This window comes from Dipteris shenzhenensis, chromosome 26, assembly GCF_047967505.1.
Source record: "Dipteris shenzhenensis isolate YYH24624 ecotype China chromosome 26, Dip_SZ_1.0, whole genome shotgun sequence".
NCBI classification, from domain to species: domain Eukaryota; kingdom Viridiplantae; phylum Streptophyta; class Polypodiopsida; order Gleicheniales; family Dipteridaceae; genus Dipteris; species Dipteris shenzhenensis.
The window spans coordinates 26,340,095-26,362,843 of NC_141621.1; the positions used below are offsets into that span (position 1 = coordinate 26,340,095).

At 44.2% G+C, this 22,749-nt stretch overlaps 1 protein-coding gene across 1 annotated transcript in view; it reads left to right on the forward strand.

Moving 5' to 3' along the window:
• LOC147884894 (uncharacterized) overlaps positions 1-22,272 on the forward strand; it is a 36,980-nt gene extending 14,708 nt beyond the window's left edge. The window contains exons 4-8 of the mRNA XM_087397951.1: positions 13,091-13,206; positions 13,427-13,492; positions 15,957-16,076; positions 16,443-16,568; positions 22,101-22,272. Coding sequence (XP_087254077.1) covers positions 13,091-13,206; positions 13,427-13,492; positions 15,957-16,076; positions 16,443-16,568; positions 22,101-22,236 — 564 coding nt within the window. The 3' untranslated portion in view covers positions 22,237-22,272. The remainder of the gene's footprint in view (positions 1-13,090; positions 13,207-13,426; positions 13,493-15,956; positions 16,077-16,442; positions 16,569-22,100) is intronic.
• The last annotated feature ends 477 nt before the right edge of the window (positions 22,273-22,749 follow it).

Sequence of the window (22,749 nt, forward strand, 5' to 3'; positions counted from 1 at the left end):
GCATCAACCACTGTGTTGTCCCTTTCCTGGCTACTGCAAAAAGCACTAGGAATGCATCTAGTTACCCTATCTGCTCAAAAGAATGCATTTTCTTTACTTGTCAGAAAATCTCTGTTTTTCTGCTGTTTTCTGATAGGTAAGTTTTAAATCTGGCAGATGAAAATTGACAGGTAAAACCTTTTTTTTTTTTTTTGAAACTGATTGGCTGCAGACTGGTTGGAATAACCAGGGTCTGATTAGGCTCTGACAGGTCTGGTTAGGACTGGTTAGTTTACCACGTCAGCATCTACTGAGCTGCCACTTGTCACCACTCCCTTGCACTGCCACGTGTCTGCCACATCAGCAGACTGGCTGGGCAACGCCACGTCAGCACCTGCGTACTGTGCATGCCATTATCCATATCAACAACCTGCAAAACTGCAACATCATCACTTTGCGTAACTCCGTCAGAAATTTTCCAAATGATGCTAACGAACTTTTTGCCGTCATCATGCAGACTTCTCCACATGATATGGCAAAGGACAACTTCGCGACTTGCAGAATTAACACGATTGGCCATCTAAGATTTGCCAATTGGCACACATCAATTGGCATAAATCCTTTGGCTTTTGGATCAGTGATGAGGACACTCCAGGCTGGGGAGTTGACATTGGCTTTTCAGAGGGGTGATCTTGTCAGGTATTTGGGATGCCAGGTAGGATTGGGCATCTCTCCAGCACAACAGTTTGCCCCAGTATTAGAAAGTATAAGGAAAAGGCTCCTTTTTTGGAGCTCAGCCAAACACGACCTTGCCTCTAGAGTTGTGGTAGTCAACCAGGTTCTCTTGGCCACCGCCTGGTTTGTGTGTTCTTGCTGGTGCCGGTCTAGGGATTGCATCACTCAGCTCATTAGACCAGTCAGGAATTTTCTTTAGAGTGGACTTGATGGCACGGTAGATGTTGCAGCGAGGGTGGCTTGGGAGACCATTATTCTCCCTACATGGGAAGGGGGACTTAATATCATTGACTCGGACTTGCAGTGCAGGGCATTGCTTTGTAAGGTGGTGGTGAGGGGACTCATGCTTGGGCAGGAACCTTGGAAGGATTTCTTTTTTGGACGCATTTAGGCTTGCACACCTACCTTAGGAGATGATTGGGTGGACAGCCCTCGCTGGATTTTTTCTTCCGCCTCTCTCAAGTCTCCTGCCTCTCCTCTCATGACCGCCATCCTCAAAGCTTGGGAGAGCTTCAGGAACACTCTTCGAAGGGTTCCGCCCTCTACCCTTGAAGAGATTGATAGGCAACTGATCATTTGGAACGATAGAGTATACTTGATGAGCATGGCAGACCTCTGGGCAATTCTCATTATATGCAGTGGTCTGGATGGGAGAGAGGCCCCGCCTACACAGTAGGCACTTGGAAGGCTTTTATCAAGCTACCTGAGGATCAGAGACTACAGTTCATGAGTCACCTCAGAGGGGTAGTACGCAGGATTCAGCAGATAGATGCAGCCATCCCGGTGGAATGGACAGTTGAGGTGCCTATTACTTCCACCACTTGGATGGGAGCTTTTTCGAGGACAGCAGTTCCTCTACAAGTGATCGCTCTTCGAGGTTTCGGGGATTGGTCTTTGACGTTGGGGATGGAGGTATACTCTCTAGATCCACGGATGATATTCTTCTAGAGGTTGCCTTTCAGCCTGCCAGGATTGCTGGTTTTGTGAACCACGGAGTGGGCTTGCAGTGGTACTTAGACCCCGACCCTCTGCTCTTGGCCCTGGGATCCTGGAGGTTGTGGTTATATGGAGGTGCACCTATCAGGTGTTTGCAGTGGGACCTAGGAGAGTGGGAGTGGATAGATCATGGGCACCGAGAGGAGTGGATAGATCATGGTCACCGAGAGAGGGGGATTCCCTTCTTTCGTTTCACGGTTGGTAATGCCAGGAGATTTCAGCTGAGCAGTAGAGGTTGGATTCCCTCCAGAGCCCCCCATTGGGATAGCTTCTTCATCACCGTGGATTTGTGTAGGAATTTCTGGAGGAGGCTCTGGAAATCCCTCAGAAATAGAAAGATCACTCTTTTCTTTTGGCTTTCTATTCATGGAGGGATTGCAGTGAACCTGTGGAGATCACGATTTGGGGCTGATCCCACTTGCCCTCGTTGTCATTCTGTAGAGGAGTCAGTGCGACATTGCCTTTGGGACTGCAATCAAGCGAGAATTGTTTGGAAAGGAGTTGCTCGGATACTAAGCATTTTTCATACTTTCCCTTTCTTCATGACTTGGGGCTCGGTCGCATGGTTATCCCTTACTGGGCCCCAGGTGTTTTATGAAGGTGAGCCTTCTTCTTGGGCACTCTCGACAGGAGATAGAGCCGTGCTCTCTTCAGGATGTACCACATACTTCTTTCAGAGCTTCACATGTTTCAGTGGACACCTCTTGGGAGATTTTGGCTAGCATTTCCTCTTGGCACATTTGGAGAGCCAGATGCACAGTGGCCTTGGATGACACCCAGATACACCCATCAGAGGTGTTCACTGGTATTTGGAGTGACACGGTTCACACTTTGATAGCCATATGGGCTAGCATGCAGGGCCCTTCACGGGCAGCCTCTTCTAGGAGGACTGTATTTCTTCGAGTTTGGAGGGGTTCTCCCTTTTTCTCGGAGGTTGCTACCGGATTGAGATGGCACTATCAGCCCCAATCCTTTCTTTTTGGCTCTTGATCTTTCCATGCATTGCATGGTGTATCCCGTATTCCGGTATGGAGCTTGCTCTAACGGTTTTCTTTAATACTTAATAGAAGTCTCTTTTTTGCCCAAAAAAAAAAGATTTGCCGTGCGCCTCTTCAATTTGGCAGTTTACACTTTGGCCAAGTTCATTGCCGTTGCCAAAGTATTGACGTGAGCTATTTACCCACGCTCGTGATTGCGTGTAAACAAGCAGAAGACATCCGGTAAATCACGCACTGGGAATTTCTCAAAGGATCTTGCCTTACTGCGTTAAGGTATGCAGGCGAGTGTGTTGATTGTGACATTCAGTAGTGTCAAGCTCGTCACGAGTCTCTGCCAACACCTAGCCTCGATTTCTATTTGAGGACATCGCCAACCTTCACAGTTCAATTATCACATGGACGATTACCGGGTCACTGTGAACATTAACGTGATTATCTCCCCCATGGGCAAGGCTTTCTCGACCTCCACCACCTCCTTCAAAACCTATATCAGCAGCAAAGTTTTCTCACGAGCATCAATGGATTTCCACAGCATCTGAGTCAGTGCAATCTCCTGTAAGCTTGGGTCATCATTGCCAACGCAATGATCCGTGCTTTGATACCAATGCAATCGATTTGGGAGCATCAAGAGCATCGTCAATTGACAATCGATTTGGAGATTCTCTCATGCAATCGATTTGGGAGCGTCAAGAGCGTCGTCAATTCAAAATCGATTTGGAGATTCTCTCTCTGTCTCTCTCTCTCTCTCTCTCTCTCACACACACACACACACGCGTACACACACTTTTTTTTTTGGGGTGAAATCTTTGATTGATTATATTACACGAGTAGCAACATCAAAACAAGGTGCTACAATTACATCAATTGAAAATTTCAGTATACGCCAAAAAAACCTCATGATCTATGTAGCGGGTCTGCAAGCAATCAAAGAAAGATTGCTGCAGAGAATGCCTGAAAAAGCCAAACAGAGAGAAAGTAGGATCACCAAAGACTTTACAATTCCTATATGTCCATAAAGTCCATAGTTCCCAGTAGCGAACCCAAACGAAGAAAAGATAAAACTCCGGTCTGGATAGATGAAACCCAAATAGCTAGAAGAACTTCCCAAACAGAACAGATGGGAATCTTGCTTGCAGGCGCTGTTGAAGCAGATCGAAAAACTCATGAGAGCACAAACGATGCCAAAACAAGTGAGGCATAGTCTCTGAAGAAGCAGAACATCTGTGGCAAAGTGCAGGAGCAATGTGTCAATGATCCAATAGCTGTCCAGATGGAAACACTCCCAAAAGAACTCGCCAAAAGAAAACCTGTTGCCGAAGTGGTACTTTATAGGCCCAAAGTTGCTGTAATCTTTTCCTCCATCACTTGGCTGGGCGATGCATTCGGCAAACAAAATCACCTCTCTCTGAAACCCAAGGTTGAGGCAAAAGGATTTTATACAATGCAAGCACAGTAATCTGAGATAGCCTTAAAGGACGAGAAGAGGACCCTGGAGAAGTCAAAGTCCAATCTTCCAGCCGGTCCTAGGGTTCCAAAGGAGGAATCGGAACTAAAGGCGAAAGCATAGAAGTAATTTGTTGCCACAAAGGACGATAATGAGAGCCCAATCCATATCTGGTGGCTGCCAGAGAAAAAGGGAGCATAGTACCAACATCATCAATAACATCAACAACCGAGGTGATGCCTTTAAACAAGACAAAGTAGGAACGTTGATGTTCCTGTAAAGCCAAGGGAGGCTGAAAGACTTTTGACCAGTGAATGCTTTCAGCTCTCAAAGAATTCCCAAGCAAAGACGGCCGACCATTCCATTCCAGATGAGAAAGAACATGCTTCTAGTCAAGAAAGGGCAGCCAGGCAAAGTGCCATTAGTGCAGCCAAAAAGGAAATCCCATTGATCGAGTTGCCAATGACCAAACGCAGAAATACTGATATGAGTGACCAGAGATCTAATCATAAGAGCCCAAGACTGATCACCTTGCAGAAATTGCAGCAACATTTTCCCCCTGTGGGCAAGGATATGCACCTGAATATACGTGATGTTCAATCCACCATGCATCTTGGGAGAACAAATGTGATGCATCGAAAGAAGCTAGACTTTTTCTGCCATGTTTGGATTGCCAGAAGATTTCCATAAAGACAGACATGAAAGATGTAAGATCTGCCTTAGTGAACATGATCAATGGCAAGTAAAATTGAATATATGCCACAAGGATGGACTGCACTATTCGAAGACAAACGTGCAAAGGCCAGGTTGCCAGTTTTAAATACTCAAGCTTTTTCCAAAGCTTTTAGCCTAGCCAAAACCCAATCAGTTTGTTGTTGGCAAGTGAGTTCCCACCCCAAAGGGTAACCACACACACACACACACACACACTCACGCACGCACGCACACGCACACTAGGACCCAGGGCAAAGCGTCGGGTTGGACCCCCCCAAGTTTTTTATTACTCTAGAAAATTATGAATACAAAAGTTAGTTCACAGGTTAAGAGATACATATCCATACGTGAGTGTAACTCTTACAAAGAGCTCATGGCTCTCAATCTTGGCAACATGCCACTTGTCTAAAGTAGATTTTAGCTACATGCCACTAAAGGGCAATCTCTGGGATCTTCATAGCCTCGGTCACATGGACACCTCCTGGATGCTAGCTAGGCTTCGTAGAGCTTGGGTATTAAACCACTCTCTTCTACCTGCAACAATTAATCGAATGGACATAGCCATGGCACCCATTAATCATTAGCGCTTTGCATGCAAATAATAATCAGAGGACTAATCCTAGTCACTATGGGCGTCCCCACCAAGCAAACATGTGCACATAACATAGAACAATTTCTCTGGTCAACTCTCTTGATCATAATAAAGGGTCTTGACCGATGGTCGAGGCGCCTTGATTATGGCCAAGTCTCTCCAACCGAAGTTGGCACATCTTCCCTGTTGGGGTAAGTTAAGTCTCGTTGACTAAAGTCAACACTCTCTGACTAATGCTCTTGTTAACCGTAGTTAACCCTATTGGCCTAAGCCAAGTCTTCCTAACCAGTGTTAGTCTTACATAACCAAAGTTAAGTATCTTTGATTGTAGTCATTACTTTGACCAATAAAAGATAATTCTTGAACGTAATTAAATAAATGAAGAATTCTTATCAAATAATGGTCAATTAGAAATTTGACTTGGGGTATTACAACTTGGTGACACAATATATCATTAGCGGATGGATGGACATTGCAAAATGGGAGCCTACAAAGGCCACTGTTTTGGCAACATTATCCAACACTTCAACGCATTAAAGGTTAGTCAAATGCATGCATTCTATATCTTGGACTAATCCTAGTCTCTTGTGGGCGTCCCCACAATTCTCTTTACCAATGGAAAGCAAAGTAAATAAAACTTTTCTTTTCTAGATAACCAAAGTATACTTTATTTGGCTGAAGTCAATCTAATAAAGATTCCTTTTTGTTTCTTGGGAGAAGCACCAATTGGTAACATGTCCTTGATTTTGCATCCTTGACCTTCCCATCGGTCATCGCTTTGCGTCATGTTTGATTTCTACACCATCCATGTATGTCTTGACTGCTTTTGCATCATTGATGGCTTCTATAGCACTTTTCCCTTCCCAATCTCTTTTGTGTCATCTAAGTCTTGATACCCTCGATATTTGTTCCATCCACATTCATGCCACTTCCACACCAGTATGGTCCTCCTTGTTAGTCTTTACCTTGCATGTGGCCTCTACACCATTTGTCACTATGGCATTGTCTTATAGGAAGAATATGGAATGTTTTTCACCTTGTACAAGGATGACATGAAGACCTCTTGTAGAAGAGGCCATGTACATATATATATATATATATATATATATATATTGGATGACCTCAAGTGACGACCTGACCAAAAGAGACCTTGTATATGGGATTATGTGAAGACCTCTTATGGCTTTCCCGCCTATCTATAACTTTCTTTGTGTGTCTTACATCCCTTCTTTAGATGGTGAGTGGTTGGGGTGCACTTGCTGGATTTTCATGTCTATAGATCTCAGGATGTCTTCCTCACCTCTCGCTTCTATTGTGAGAGCTTGGTGCAGCTTTAGGGGTTCTTTGAGGAGGACTCTCCCCATTTTGTAGGATGACATTGATAGGCAACTAGTCATGTGGAATGAGTAGGTCTTGCATGAGTTGGTAGACTTTTGGGTGCTTTGAGTTATATGTAGTGGTCCAAAGGGGAGAGAGGTCCTACTTCCTCTTTGTGGAAAGCTTTTAAGAAGCTACTTGAAGAACAAAGGGTTGGTCATCTCAAAGGGATTAGTAGAAGAATTTTGCCCAGATAGATGCAACTATCCCTTTGGATTGGGCTATTGGAACATGGACGCATCAGATGGATGGGGGCTTTTTTCGGCACAGGTATTCTTGTGCAGGTCATTGGCCTCATTTAGGAAACAGGTGGAGACACCGTAGTGTTCACAGGGAGTAGGTTGGTTAGATATTTCGAGGAGGATGTTAGTTTGGATGCACACCTTGAGGTGGTCAGAGTAGTAATGCTTTTATGCTACTGGGTGGTACATTGACCCCCTTTCGGAGGACATTCCTCTTCGTATCTGGAACGGTTTTCCCATAAAATTTCTACAGTAGTATTCATGTGAATGTGAATGGATTGATATGCAGGTATTCACTCCAAGAGCCTTCCTTTGTTTGACTTTACAGCCAGTATGCCAGGAAAGTTCACATTAGAGCCAAAGGATGGAGACTGTCCAGAGCTCATCACTGGGGTAGCTTCCACATCACTCAAGATCTGCAAAGGTCTTTTGGAGAAGGCTTAGGAATTCCTTAGGAATAGTAAGCACATCTTTTTTTGGCTTTTCATTTATGGAGGGATTGCAGTAATCAATGGAGGAAGACTTTTGGAGCTGACCTCCCTTGCCCTTGGTGGTTGACTGTGTTAGAATTATTATTATATTCTAGCAGTGACCAATGTAATGTAATAAGTAGGTTAGGGGCACTTTTCCCAAATTTAGAGGTTTTTCCCCCTTACCACAGTTAGTTCACTAACTACGGTTAGTGAAGGATAAGGTTTTGTCACTTAGACAAAACCTATCCCACTTCTTGTACTACTCACTTCATCTATTGCAAGCACTACGTTCAGCTCTCTTGCTCTCACACTCTCTCTTCTAACATTTGGTATCAGAGCAAGATCCTGCTCTTTGCTTCCTAGCCCGCAAGCTCCCTGCTTGTTAGAATTATTATTATATTCTAGCAGTGACCAATGTAATGTAATAAGTAGGTTAGGGGCACTTTTCCCTCATTTAGAGGTTTTTTTCCCTAACCACAGTTAGTTCACTAACTACGGTTGAACTAACTACGGTTAGTGAAGGATAAGGTTTTGTCACTTAGACAAAACCTATCCCACTTCTGTACTACTCACTTCATTTATTGCAAGCACTACGTTCAGCTCTCTTGCTCTCACACTCTCTTTTCTAACATTTGGTATCAGAGCGAGATCCTGCTCTTTGCTTCCTAGCCCGCAAGCTCCCTGCTCCTTGCTCCCTGCTCCCTGCTCCCTGCTCCCTGCCCTTTACCCTTGGGTTTGAACTTGGAGAGCATAGCATGCTCGCCAGCCCGGGTTGCCATATTTTTGCGTGTTTGTTCCTCCTGCAACATAAGTCCTACCAACTCATGAAAGGAGAGAGGATTGCTGCTCCCCCTCAATGACAAATTCAGCGAGGTGTGGAAACCGAGATCGGACTCAGGAAGAGAGTTCAGAGTGCTATAGCAGTGGCAAAGAATCCTGTGTTTCATGCTCGCACGAAGCACATTTAGGTTCACTATCACTATGTCAGAGAGAAGTTGCATGCAAGAGAGATCAATATGATCTATGTGTCAACACATGACAATGTTGCAGACATCCTATACAGGCCACGACATAGTCTTCTATACAGAGACGCATCAGAGTCTAGAGCGCCCTCTTCCAATAGTCAGTGGATATACATGGGAGTCTGCCTACTAAGATGAGACGAGGGGTACAGGAGGAGTTCGAGGTTCAAGTGGAGTTGCAGTCCTTTTCAGATCCACACTTCGGGGGATCATTTCAGTAGAGCAGAGAGATACACATTCCAGATTTCTTTGGATCCGGATACGACACATGGACAGCCAGGATCTGTTTGTCCCAGTTTGCTACTTCCCCCCGGAGACCTCCCACTTTGCCAGAGATATTCGAGGTGATGATGAGACATCGCCAGTTGCTGCCCTTTATCAGTCCATCGTTGACTTTCTAGCCGCGGAGAAGTCCTTCTAGTGGGGGACTTCAACGTGAGGACAAGGGCCCGTCAGGTACCACTTCTTGATTTCAGAGATGATTCCACTCTACTGGCAGATGTTGACCTTGAGGAGGTAGGTATGCTACGGGTTTCGGCTGACAGGCGAGGTCCATTCTCATCCTATGGGCAGGCCCTATTAGACCTAGGCAGGATACATGATCTCATTATCTATAATGGTCTTGACAGATGGCCCGCTTCAGGTGGTTTCACATGCTTTCCACATGGGGGGGGCTCCAGTGTTGATTACATCATGGGATCCCCTGTCTTCACATCTCGCATTACTGACTTCACTGTAGCACCTCTCTCCCCAGGGGCTGATCATACATACCTTTTCTTTCGCATCTCCACCTCCCTTCGCACAGCATCTTCCATCCCACTCAGTGCTTACTCCACCTACCACGATATACGCTTTGATCGGGATCACTCACCTTCTTACTCTGGCCGTCTGTACATACTTCTCGCTTATATTGACTTCATACCCCTTTTAGAGGATCGTGCTGCCCTTGTCACCCGCTCACTACACGAGGCTGCCATTCACGCTTTTTCCCACACCACCCGCTCCACCCGCCCACCACCCCTTGGAACCGTACCCTGTAATAGTTAGTACGATGATGAGTGTAAGGCCTTACGCCGTCAACTTAGATTCGAAACCAAAAACAGTCTTCCGAGCGCACCAGATACGCTACGTGAATACCGTAGACTGGTACGGAGGAAGAAACTAGACTTCGTCGTTCGTTGAAATGAGGAGGAGCTACTGAACATTTTGTTTAGTAACAACTCTAAGGACTTCTGGCGGAGATTTCTAGAAGGACGGTCCCCTCCGCCACTCACTGACACCCAAATCTGGTTTGATTATGCACGCACACTTTATGACATCCCAAATCAGCCAGTCCCTAGCCTCTCACACATGCCTCGTCCCACATCCTGCACCCTCTTCACTAGAGGAGGGGTAAAGGATGCTGTAATGAAACTTCATAATGGCCGAGCGAAGGATCATGAGGGACTATGCACTGAGTTCATTGCATATGGGATTAACCTCCTAGCCCCGATCTTAGCAAAGCTTTTTAATGAAGCGGTTTGTTTGGGATTTCCACACACTTGGACCATTAACACTATCTCACCCATCCACAAGGCAAGGGATCCCATGAGCCCGGAGAACTACAGGACCATTATGATTGGACATGTCATGTCCAAGATTTATGCATCAGTACTTGACTCCGAGGTTAGCAGACATGCAGAGTGTCGAGGACTTAGAGTAGCAGGACAGGCCGGATTCTGGCGTGATCATGGAACCATTGACCACATTCTGATGCTCAAATGTATCGCTTTGTGGATTTTCGCAAGGCATTTGACACGGTCCCGAGAGCCCGCCTCATACAGCGCCTACAGGATTTGGGTTATGACCAGGAGATCATTTGGGCTGTCATGGCACTTTATGAGAGAGTTTCTGGCAGAGTTCGGGCAGGATCCGGGTGGACAGACGAGATCATGAGTACCATCGGGGTCAAACAAGGGTGTCCTTTGTCGCCTACCTTGTTTGGCCTCTACATTGACGAGCTTGAGACAGTGATGCAGACACAAGGGAGTGTAGGTTGCTCTCTTGCAGGCATGTTGATCCAGATTTTGCTCTATGCAGATGACGTGGCTCTCTTGTCTTCCTCAGCAGAGGGGCTTCAGAGACACCTAGACGCACTACAGTCCTTTTGTGAGTCTCATGATTTGAAGGTCAACGTGGGTAAAACCAAGGTCATGATCTTCAATACATCTCGAGCCATCATGCGTCAGGAGCAGTTCACATTTGCGGGGTCATTTGTTGAGATAGTTTCATCATACACTTATCTTGGGGTTATCTTCTCCGGACCGAGCTTCACTATGAGACCCGCGATGCAGGCACGCTTGAGTAGAGGGTATGCCTCATTGGCCAGGCTAGAGAGACAGTGCTTCCACTCACACTTTCAGGATCCACGCACCAAGGGGTTGCTTTTTGACTACTTGGCTCGCCCAGCAGGGATGTACGGCAGCCCTTGTTGGGGGCCAGACTTGTCGGATACAGAGTAGGCCCGTGTGGAGCGGCTACAGGTTCTCATGCTATCACGGATGATTCATGGTAAGTCATCCGTTCCTCACTAGATCATTTAGGCTGAGTTTGGGTCACCCCCTTTACAGCTAGATGTTGCATTTCAGGTCATCACATATCTGTATCGAGTTAGGGAATATGGGGATTATACCTCGGGGCGTAGCAGGTTACCATGGATAGCTCTATCCTCTTCTATGGCACTTGCAGCAGGAGGAGATCAGAGGTGCTGGTATGCACGTACAAAGAGATGGTTTGAGCGACTGGGGCTCCACATGGATAGACTACCTCCCTTCCAGTATAGCATGGATGCTATGTTCTCTCCCCTCTTATCACACGAGATCAACCAGGTTATCCGTGAGGATCTACTACAGCTACACACTTTTCAAACCTGGTTGGAACCGTGTGAACTCCCAGTGAAGCTTAGCTTCTACAGAGATCACTTCTTACATATCACAGCGGAGGGTTTCATTGACCCACCAGGATACACACAGATTCACCTACCCCACTCGATGAGGATCTCTCTTGGGTAGTTCCGGGTCTCTTTACACAGACTTTGCATCGAGAGCGGCAGAGCAGAGTGACTACCCAGGGAGCGACGCATATGCACACTATGTGACATACAGGAGGTTGAGACAGAGGAGCATTTCATCTTCAGGTGTCCTGTGTACTATGAGATCCGAGGACGTTTCCACTACCTCTTCAAAGATAGTTATGGGATTTTAGCCCATTTCCTCTCCTACCTAGACCAGCGGTGTTTGACAGGTTTCATTCATGAGGCACTTAGACACCGCGAGAGGATACTCCGAGCACGGAGACAGGAGCAAACTTCTTCCTCGGTTGATCCCTCTCAGAGCTCTATCATGGAGTTCTTTCAGCTAGATCACATGGACCCCAACGAGACGAGGCCTCAACATGACCGTGACCCAGAGCCCGTGACCCGACAGCTCAAACAGAGGGTCGACACACAGATCACACTTGGAGACATCCCCTCCTTGTTTAGAGTCGGAGCCCGATCGACGGGGGTCACAGTAGCCCTGGTTAGACGCAGGACTGCACCTCTGAGTGGCCGACTGCACTCTATTGCCGACTTCATGCCTCCACTACCTCATCCATCCTGATATCTTGCTGTTGCTGGGGATGATGATGATGCTGAGATTGATATATATAGTTGACCATCGACATGACTATGTTGTACTTAGGACTTAGTACTGCCATTCTGCATTTTTGCATTTTTTGCATTTTGCATTTTGCATTGGTATGGACGCTCGTTTAGTAGCTCCACTACCATAGCTCGTTGTATCAGGATTTTCAGAGTCTCATAGACCCATCAGTCTTCCGAAGACTTTAATAAACTTTCTTTCTTTCCACGTGAAAAGTTTGAGGCATTTCGCAGTGCCCCGAACTTATCTCCTTTTGGTGATTGATCATTTCCTTGTACATGACAATGGCATTGCAGGGGGGTGTTAGAATTATTATTATATTATAGTAGTGACCAATGTAATGTAATAAGTAGGTTAGGGGCACTTTTCCCTCATTTAGAGGTTTTCCCCCCTAATTACAGTTAGTTCACTAACTATGGTTAGTGAAGGATAAGGTTTTGTCACTTAGACAAAACCTATCCCACTTCTTGTACTACTCACTTCATCTATTGCAAGCACTACGTTCAGCTCTCTTGCTCTCACACTCTCTTTTCTAACAGATTGTTGTTGAGTCTATTCAGCATTGCCTTTGGGAGTGTAGACATGCCAGGATTATTTGGATAAGAAGACATTTGTTCTTTCTATCTTCATTTTGGTCAGTGGGGTATGCATTGGCCAAATTTAAAGCACTCGTTTTGGTGTTAGTGAAGGGATAAAGACTGATCTTTCATACGCTTATTCTGAGATAACCATTTGATTTCTGTATGAATGATAGCACTCCCTATATTTAAAGACTTGGTATACACATTCTTGGACCTATCGTGTGCTACCATGATAAAAATGATGAACCTTTATGCAGGGCAGTGGAAAGATGGAAGGAAACTTGGCCAGTGGATATCGGCAGGTGTATATGCAATCCGAGACTATATTGGCTGCCGGATTTCTTATGAGAAATTCCTTTGTCACTGATTTTCGGTAATCATAGTATTATTGTGCGTCTGTAAAGCATTTTGAGCTTCATGTCCTTCGGTTTAGGACTGCTTTGCTTAGAGTTCGCTTAGAATCCATTTCTTGATACAAGTGTGGAATCTAGCTTGTAGAAGGACAGGTGCAGAAGAAGCTGACAACTGTCATATGAAATTTTATCAGAAGGATTGCTGCAGTAGAGCTAATGATACCCTCCCAACTGTTCCAGGGGTGATGGGTTTCTGGGTTTGGAGTTCGTAGGAGCAACTCAAAAGTGTCCCAGTCTCTCCTCAAGGTGTGTTCGTTGGGCCTACTTACATCTATCATGGAAATGTAGCTATGCTGGCACAGTATATTTGTGAGGAAGGGGATCTCTGAAAGAAAAGAACAGTTTTCGGATCAATCATATTGATTTTGATTTAAAATGACAACATTTATGAATGAAATTGAAATGGAACGAAATGGACAAAGGAGACTTTATGAGTGTAGGTTGCATGAGAGGTTTCAAATATTCGTTTAATGGGCTGACAGTTCAGTTAAGTGACTCTTCAGCCTGATGCCTTAGTTTTATTTCTTTATTTTACTGTACTGCCTCCCCTGGTTGCAAGCCTCTCTTTTATCTCAATCAATGGCCAAAGAGATGACTTTTAATTGTTTTTTGGGAAAGGTCCAAGTTTCCTTGAAAGATAAGCTTTGTCGCTGTGTTCTTGGACCTGTTTCCTACCCCTCTTCCTCACTCTCCCTCCCCCCTTTCCTATCTCCCGTCTCTCTTTCCCTTTCCCCGCTGCGTGCCTCCCCTGCCCCTCTTCTTCACATTCTGTATCTCCTCTCACCTCCTTCCCTCCCATCCTCTCAGCCCCTTCCCTCACCTCTCTCCCGGTGACATAAATGCACAACGGTCACCCTGGCATATCACGAGTGGAGCTCGATATCTCAACATTGCCATCGACACAATTATTTAGGTGGGTTAACACGCTATAGGAGATCGCCCTTGAGAATGATACATCACGTCCTTTCAGTTGCTCTACTGCTGCTTGAACCTGCTATAACTTGCAGGTTCCTCTCGTATCAGGAAAGAAGTGAATGGTCTTCTTCAGTACATCTTGGAGGTCTGTTGGCAAGCTCAAAATCTTGACTCCACCTTCCCTTCTCTCAGCCCATCCCTCCCTCTCGCCCCTCTCCCTCTCAGGCTCTCCCCTTATCTCTCCCTCTCTCATCCCCCTTCTTCTTCTTGAGTCTTTCTCTCAAGTGACAGGCAGATTTTCAATTGTTTGAGTTGACCTGCACCTCCGATTCATCATGGCTACCCATTTAGCCAATCCTCGACCGATTCCGCTGGCCGCGAGGACTTGTGATGAGTTGCTGCAAATCCAAAAGGATGTGGAGTTCGAGAGCTCCACCACCCTCTTTGAACGCATCCATGGGTTCCACCGTTCGAGGTCATAGGCTAGGGACTGGATGAGTGATGTATGTGGGCCGATGCAGACAGTATCACTTGGAGCCTATTTATAGTTTGTCACCTTTGTAGATGACATCACCAGACATACTTGGGTTTATCCTTTGAAGCCGGAGTTTGATGTCTTCCCTTGTTTCAAGCACTTTCTTGCCTGGTTGAAAACAAGAGTGGAAAGAAACTCTTAACCCTCCGCACTGACAAGGGGGGTGAGTATATGTCCCGTGAATTTTCAGATTTGTTAGCAGCTCGGGGCATAATACATCAATGCAAAGTGGCATACACTTTGCAATAGAATGCAGTCGCAGAGCGGAAGAATAGGACATTGATGAAAATGTCTAGATGCATGACGGGGAAGTCTTTGCCCAACAAGTGAGGAGGGATAAGGTTGTGGGGAGGGAGAAGAAGCCAAAGCAAAACTACACGTGTATGCATCATGTATAGTAGGGACCAGCTATGATGAAATCATACAATTGATCATCTGTGCGTGTAGATCTTGTATAAACATATAATCTCCTCTAATGCACACTCTTTTTTTGGGGGGGTGAAAATTTTGATGCCTTATATTAGACAATAGCTTCCCCTGTATGGGGAGCTGAAAAGTACATCAGCAAAAGATCTCACTATATGACAAGTATATATTGTAATCTATGTAATGAGTCTGCAGACAATCAAAGGACTGCTGCAGAGATCGTCGAAAGAAAGGGAAAGGTGAAAAAGTTGGATCACCAAATACTCTATGATTTCTATGCTTCCATAGAGTCCAAAGTGCCCAGTAACAAACCCAAATGAAAAACAAATCAAATCCTTGTCTGCATGGTTGAATCCCAAGAAGCCAGAAATGCTTCCCAAAGGCAGTAGTAGGAAATCTAGCTCTCAAATGCTGCCGAAGAAGACCAAAAAATCACGGGTATATGGACAATGCCAAAGGAGATGAGGCACAGATTCCTGTGGAGTAAAACATCTATGCACAAATACACACACACACACACACACACACACACACACACTCACACCACAAATGTGCACAAATAAGTAATTTGACATATAATACAATTGTATGTGTGCACAATTTAGGTGATACGTGCACAGAGCTGATTGTTGTAGAGTTTTATCTGACTAAATTGTTGTATCGAAATTCAAATCTACCTGCTTTGCCTACGCGCTGAGTTTGATCTCTTGGATACATCTAGGTCTATACTACAGAACTGTGTCTGTGCATGTATAGACACTGACACATATAACTGCATTTCTACTATTTTCCTGTACTTTTTGGAGTTGTGTTCTCCCATGATGTGTTCTTCAGTCTTCTCGTAGGATTAAATGGCAGCAAGGAGCTCTCTATCCAAGGTAGCCAAATCATGGGAAAGCATACTGTGGCTGAGGCATCCGCTTACACAAATTTCACTGGACTGCAGTCTATCAGGTCTGATCTTTGTAGCTGTGATTTTCTCTTCAAGGTATCTCATTTATCATGGAAGTGAGACCATCATCATCTGGGGTCATACTAAATGCGGTATGCAGGGCAAAACTAAGTGAGAATACTTCCTATCACATTTATTCTAAAACATTTCTGCGCACATTTCAGACATGCTGTTTCATTGTATCAAAATATAATATAGTTTGGTCAACAGTGATGGCATCTGTGGAGCTCTTAGGTGATTCTGTTGTAGCTTACAGTTTCTTCCATATAGAGCAGTCTGTTAGGAGCACTGGTTGAAATCATTGACTTTCTAATATGCGCATTTTTGGTTGGATAAAAGGCATCTTTTGTGTTTTGTAACTGTTACAGCTTGGAGGCGAAGCATGAAGTAAGTGAGCGGACAAAGGCCTCTCTGAAGCTTAGAAGCCAGTGCGTCAGTATTTGTGAATTCACTGTTAAGGCATCAGAAACGGACTCTTGGAAGTGGAGATACAGGTATACTGTTTCCATCGATAATATTGAGAAACAAGAAGGATTTCATATTTAATTATAATAAAAAAAGAGAACTAAAATTTAGATCACAACACATGAATTTTTAGGGAAAATTGTTTCATTCCTTGCTCAGAGTTCTCAGGTTATTTGCTTTAAAGTGTTACCTTACCCTTGATCCTTATGCTTTCAAACTTGTGGTGAAATGCCACTCAAAATAGTCTGAATTTTGAGCAAATAAAAAACTTGATAAAAACCAGGATTATGGCTGGACTCCTTACTACAATCTCCCAGTAAGTGCCCATTTATGCAGATAAATAGGGACAGCATGAAGGCTACAAACAAAGCTGTACATCCTGGTGCTGAATCATGATAGCCCAGGAGAAGTCGTGGCTCTCGTAAAAGATCCTAGGCCCAGAGCTAATCCTAGCCTATCTGCACTCCTAGAGGCAATGCTGAATAGACTCACCAGCTGATAAGCACCGAGGACAAGAGGGATCAGCTCCAAAAATGCTCCTCCACTGCTTCACTGCAATTCCTCCATGAATATAAAGCCAGAAGAAGAGATTGCCTTTTCTATTTCTTGGGGAACTCCAAAGCCTCCTCCAAAAGATCTCTGAAAATCTCGAAGGTGATTTGAAGGTTCTCCCAATGATGAGCTCTGGATGGTCTCCAATCTCTTGAAGTAATTTGAAACTGTCTGGTGTTCCTTATTGTATTGTAAAAAATGACCAAAGTGTCCTATCCACTCCCTGAAGAGACCTATGACCTGAAGAGGGCGTGTGTGCCCGAGTAAGCAACCATCCACCTGATATGTCTATGCTGTCATCCATTTGTAGAGGTCCACTCTAGAGGGATAGCTGCACCTGTCTGAGCATTCCTCCTACCATTCCCTTTGAGGTGACTATTCATTTGAAGGCTGTGTTCTTTAGGTAACCCTTGAAAATTTTGCAAGATCCCAATGAAGAAGCATGACCTCTCCTTCCACTTGGACCACTGCATATACCCTGAGGTACCAAGAGGTCTATCAATTGTCATCCAAAATAGAATCATTCTACATAACTGGCTGCCTATCAATCTCATCCTGCAAAACGGGGGAAATCCTTTGTAATAAGGTACTAAAGCTCCGCCATGCTTTGACGATAGTAGCCGTAGGTGGTGAAGGAGGCATCTTGATGTCTGTAGAAGAAAAGATCCATCTAGTGCTATCCATCCAATCACCACCAGAAGAGGGAGTGTAAGACCCAATGCATTGAAGAAAGAATCTTTCCAAGGCTCCTGCCTCGACCTAAATCACTCAACCTCAAGCTTGCAAAGCAAAGCTCTGCCTTGAAAATTAGGATCAATAAAGTTTGGTTCTCCCTTTTGGCTCAAAAGACAGGGCTGAGACTTGAGCACAAAGCAAGGGAAGCTTGATTTAGAGTAGCCTAGCCCAGAATGTGGCTAAAGCCATAAAGCAGGATACCTAGCATGTAAGTATAGGCTAGGGGCTCAGTTGTGGGAGTGCTGAGGATGCATTCCTTAGTGACCATGACCTGCTGACCAGAGGGCAGCAATTAGGGTGAAGGGCTTGTGGTTTGGGACGCAAGTCTGGATCCTGAGGTTAGCTGGCTCTCGTATCCTGAGGGTAGGTCCAGATGGGTTAGATCTCTAGCTCGAGTGTGGCTCGGATGAGCCTACGGCTGGGAGGTGAGCTGCTAGTGGTAACCCTTATGGGTTGCGGATGCTTGATCCGGATGGGTTGCTTGCGGGTTTGGCTCGTGTTTTGTTAGGGTTTCTGTTTATGGAGCTTACATGGATATCCCACCAGGGTCTAGGGTTGACCAGACTTGGTTGGGGGTTGTCACAATTAATGTGAGGTATGGATTTTTTTTTTCAATTTCTTTACCAATTTGTGAAGACCAACATAAGCTACTTGGTTGAATTTGACCTTTTCCTACGATATCGACTTAGCTGTTTTTCTACCTCACGTTCTTCTGTTTGACTAAGTCTTAAGGGGGTTTGCAAACAAGGGTAGATCCATGAAATATTTTTATATTTATGCTCTACTTCTCTCTCAAGGGGTAAACCATCAGGCAAGTCGGATGGAAAAATGTCTTTAAATTTAACCATTAAATCATTCAAAGAAGCTTTATGCTTTTCAACAACATCAAGTAAAAGTTTACTTTTTTAAAGTGAAGAAGAAATAAATCATTAGCGGAAAAAAATTCACCAATATGTACTTTTCCTTCTTGTTTGTGTAGAAGTCGTCGGTTATACTTTTGAGTTTGGAGTTTCTTGGGATGTGCCTGAGACCCTCTTTTCAAAATTCCCTTCTTTTTAATTGGGAAACTTATTAAAATTGGGAATAAACTAGATCGTAATGTCATAAATCTAGGCATTCTTGATAGCTTCTTCAAAGGTTTTGGGAGAAGTTCTCACCTCTAGCTTATAATTGTATTTTAGACCCCTCATGAAACCTCTTATTTTTTGGAACTCATCAATGTCCTTTGACTTAAAGAATGGTTTCTCTATAATTAGCTATATTAGGCTAGAGAAACTTTGTCCATATTACAACTATCCCAAGATTCCCATGTTCTTTCAAGCTTATTTTTGGGTAAAAATTCTTTTCAGAAGGCTTGTTCAAACTCAAACCAATACATTGGATCGTATCAGTCTCTTTAAGAGTCATCCACCTTTTATATACTTTATTTCGCAGAAAAGAATAGCTTCCACAACTTGATTTTTGGGAGGTGTATTCTTAAGTTTGTGGGAGGTGAATTGCCAATTTTGCAAGAACGTATTTCTCTCTTTTTCTTCCCCATTATAAATCAGTGGCTTTAGATGTTCAATATAATTTTTCTCTAAATCAAGAGATAGACATTTTGATTTGATGTGGAGGAGTTGGCAATTTTCCAACAGGAGTTGCAGATTGAGAATTTGATAGCATAGAGATTGCTTCGATTAGAATTTTTAATCGTTACTCCAACTATGGTTCTATATTGAGAGTTTGGTGCAGTGTTGAAAAAAATTAAAGAAGAGTCCCTCAAATTGTATTCCTCCCAGCCATGATACTCCACCCTGTTCCTTTTGCATTGCCTTGTCTAGCCTATCACGTTTTTTGATAGCCTCGTCTAGATCTTTGTGGAGTTGTTCCCTTAACATGATGCTTGCCACTAGTGATGCCATGTGTTCTTTAAGAATCTAATAACTCCATGCCCTTTTGGGCCTTACCAATGCACCACAAGCTTGTTGCCTAGGCCTAGGATTGCCCCTAGATTCTAATCATTTTATACCATGACAAATGGCATTGTCCATTAATGTCCCATCTATGCAAACATTGTCGAGCCCTCATGGTTTCTCGTCTTTCCATAACCAAGCTATAAGATTCTTTATTTCTGATTGACATAACATTCCCCCATTTGTAGGAAACTCCATCATGTTGTAGTCACCTCTAATCCCAAGAATTGGAAATATGGGCCCAAGAGAGAATGGTGGCTGAAACTGAAATGCAATTCCCTCCCTTGATGCCAAGTGCAGCAAACGGTTTGAAAGTAGCTTACCTGACTTACAATCCCCAAAATCTAGTTTGTGCTCTTAGATAGAAAGAATATCAATAGATCCGCCTAAGATCCTGGGATGCAAGTGATTGCATATCAATTGTCTTCGGTGAAGTTGGAAAGTTCCACTACTCTCTTTGCTGGATTCAATTTTCAAGAAGTCAGGCTCGAGAATGCATGCTCTCTACCTTACCTCCTGACCTCTTGAGGCACTTATTCTTTCATATGGTTTTTGATTTGGCAGACATTGCAGCACAGGTGCTTCAAGGTAGCCCTCTAGCTGCCCTCTCCTTTTAGGGGCTGTTTTATCTCCATATACTCTGGTTTTGTCAGATTGATCCCTTTTTCGACAAAGGATTGAGATTACTGATCGTCAGGATTGGTATTGCATTTACAGACTCAGGGTGCATTTTTCCATGGATTGCCCAAAGAAGAAGAAGAGGACCAAGAAGAAAAAAATAATGCGCCTTCTTCTTGACAGGATCCTGCTGCTCCTCCTCTCAAAGATGGAGAGTAGAAAGAGATGGCTTGTTTTTCCTACTCCTTTGGATCAGAAGTCCCCTTCTCATGCCCATCTTACACATTATCAGAATCTCAATCAGCCTCTCTCTACTTCAGCTCAGCTGGTTCTCCCACCTAATGGAGGACCTGGTTTTCCCGGCACTCATTAAATCAGATCTTCAGACAGTGTTGTTAGAGTGGAGGCCTCATTTTCTTCTTTGGCTGCCCCAATACACATCAGGATTTTGAGGACTTCCGCTCCCTTCAGCTCTGTCCTCTTCTATGGCACTTGCAGCAAGGGGAGATCAGAGGTGCTGGTATGCACGCACAGAGAGATGGTTTGCAGGACTAGGGCTCCACATAGACAGACTTCCTCCTTTCCAGTACAGCATGGATGCTCCCTTCTCTCCCCTCCTATCACACGTGGTCAACCAGGTTATCCGTGAGGATCTACTACAGCTACACACATTCCGGACTTGGTTGGACCCGAGTGATCTTCCAGTGAAGCTGGGCTTCTACGGAGATCACTTCTTACATATCACAGCGGAGGGTTTCATTGATCACACACAGATTCACCTACCCCACTCGCTGAGGATCTCCCTTGAGCAGTTCCCGGTGTCACAATATTATTGCTCTCTGGATGGCGTTCCCTTCTTCCCCTTCAGACACATGCATGCTTTTGCGGATACCTCTTGGGAGATACTAGCGAGTATTGCAGCGTGGCATATCTAGAGAGCTAGATGCACAGAGGCATTGGATGGATCTTAGGTCCATCCCTCTCAAACCATGGTCAATATTTGGACCGATACCATACATACTATGATGGCCAGTTGGGGCAGGGTTCTTCCCGGGCATCCTTTGCTAGGAGGGATGAGAATGGAGGGTCTCTCCCTTCTTCTCAGAGTCTATAGTAGGACTGACGTGGCACTTTCAGCCTCTTCCTTGGAATTCTTTCCAGTTTGCACTGAGTTTTTCTGTTGACTTGTTTTGGGTGACTATTTTGTTCATGCCATGCATGATGTATTTCCGCTCTGAGCTAGCTCTTGTGGGTTTTTAAATACTTAATAGAAGTCTTTTTCATGAAAAAAAAAGAATCATCAATTAGTTAAGTTTCGATGGCACTCACTATGCTTTCCATCCACCAAATCCATCCATCAAAAGTGCAGTACATAATCACCAGCCGTTCTCAAGGGGACAGACTCCTTGATTGAGAGATTTATTTGAAAGACTGAAGACAGCAAGTTAACATCAAGATAACCGTTTACTTCATTATTCAAGGAATATTTGGTAGTTCCTGCTTGCATTGAAGATGACATTTGAGTTGCTTTTATTTCATCTCATTTCTTCAGCTAACCAAGAGTAATCATAAGCTCACCCTTTTATGGTTTTGTATTATTTCATCTATGATCTTTTTTGAAGTATGTTACTGCCTCATGTTTTTGTGAAGAATAGCAGTGAATCACAAAACAAATTAAAGAGGGTATCTTGTTGTGATCAGGAATGAGAGTTCAAACATGCATGCAATGGAACTGGAGTGGCAGCACAAAGTCTCCTCTGATGATTACTATTCATTGGACATTAGAGCTAAAAGTCAAGGCCTTAGTGTGCATGTAGAACTCTGCCATCTTTTGTAATAAGCCGCTTAACATCACTGAATGGTCACGCCTCTATCAACGCAAATGACTTCTTGTGCTTATATTATCTTCAATAATTATGCGACTTAATAAAAATGCCTTTGATTAGTTATACGTAACAACTCAAGTAGCAATAGAGATGTGCAAAATTATGTGATTCTGTCTGGATTGTCCATATATTATGCTCGCAATGTCATTAATTTTGATCGACAAGTCCATAAGCTCATCTCTATTGAACAACATTGTTGGTAGAGGAAGAATGCATGGTTAGCATTGAGGAAGAACACAACCACGTGATTGGAGTGCATAACGTTGGATCAAAGGTCCCTATACTAGAATGTGTAGGGAGCCTATGGGTTCATTTGTGAACCTTGAGGAGAGTCTATACATGCTATGTGCATGTAGGTATATTCTGACTCATGCATTAATTGTAGATTTGTATCTTGTTGCTTTCATTTATTGCTTTGTATAGTTTCTTTTTCTCATGGAGTGCATAGTCACCAACTCAAAACA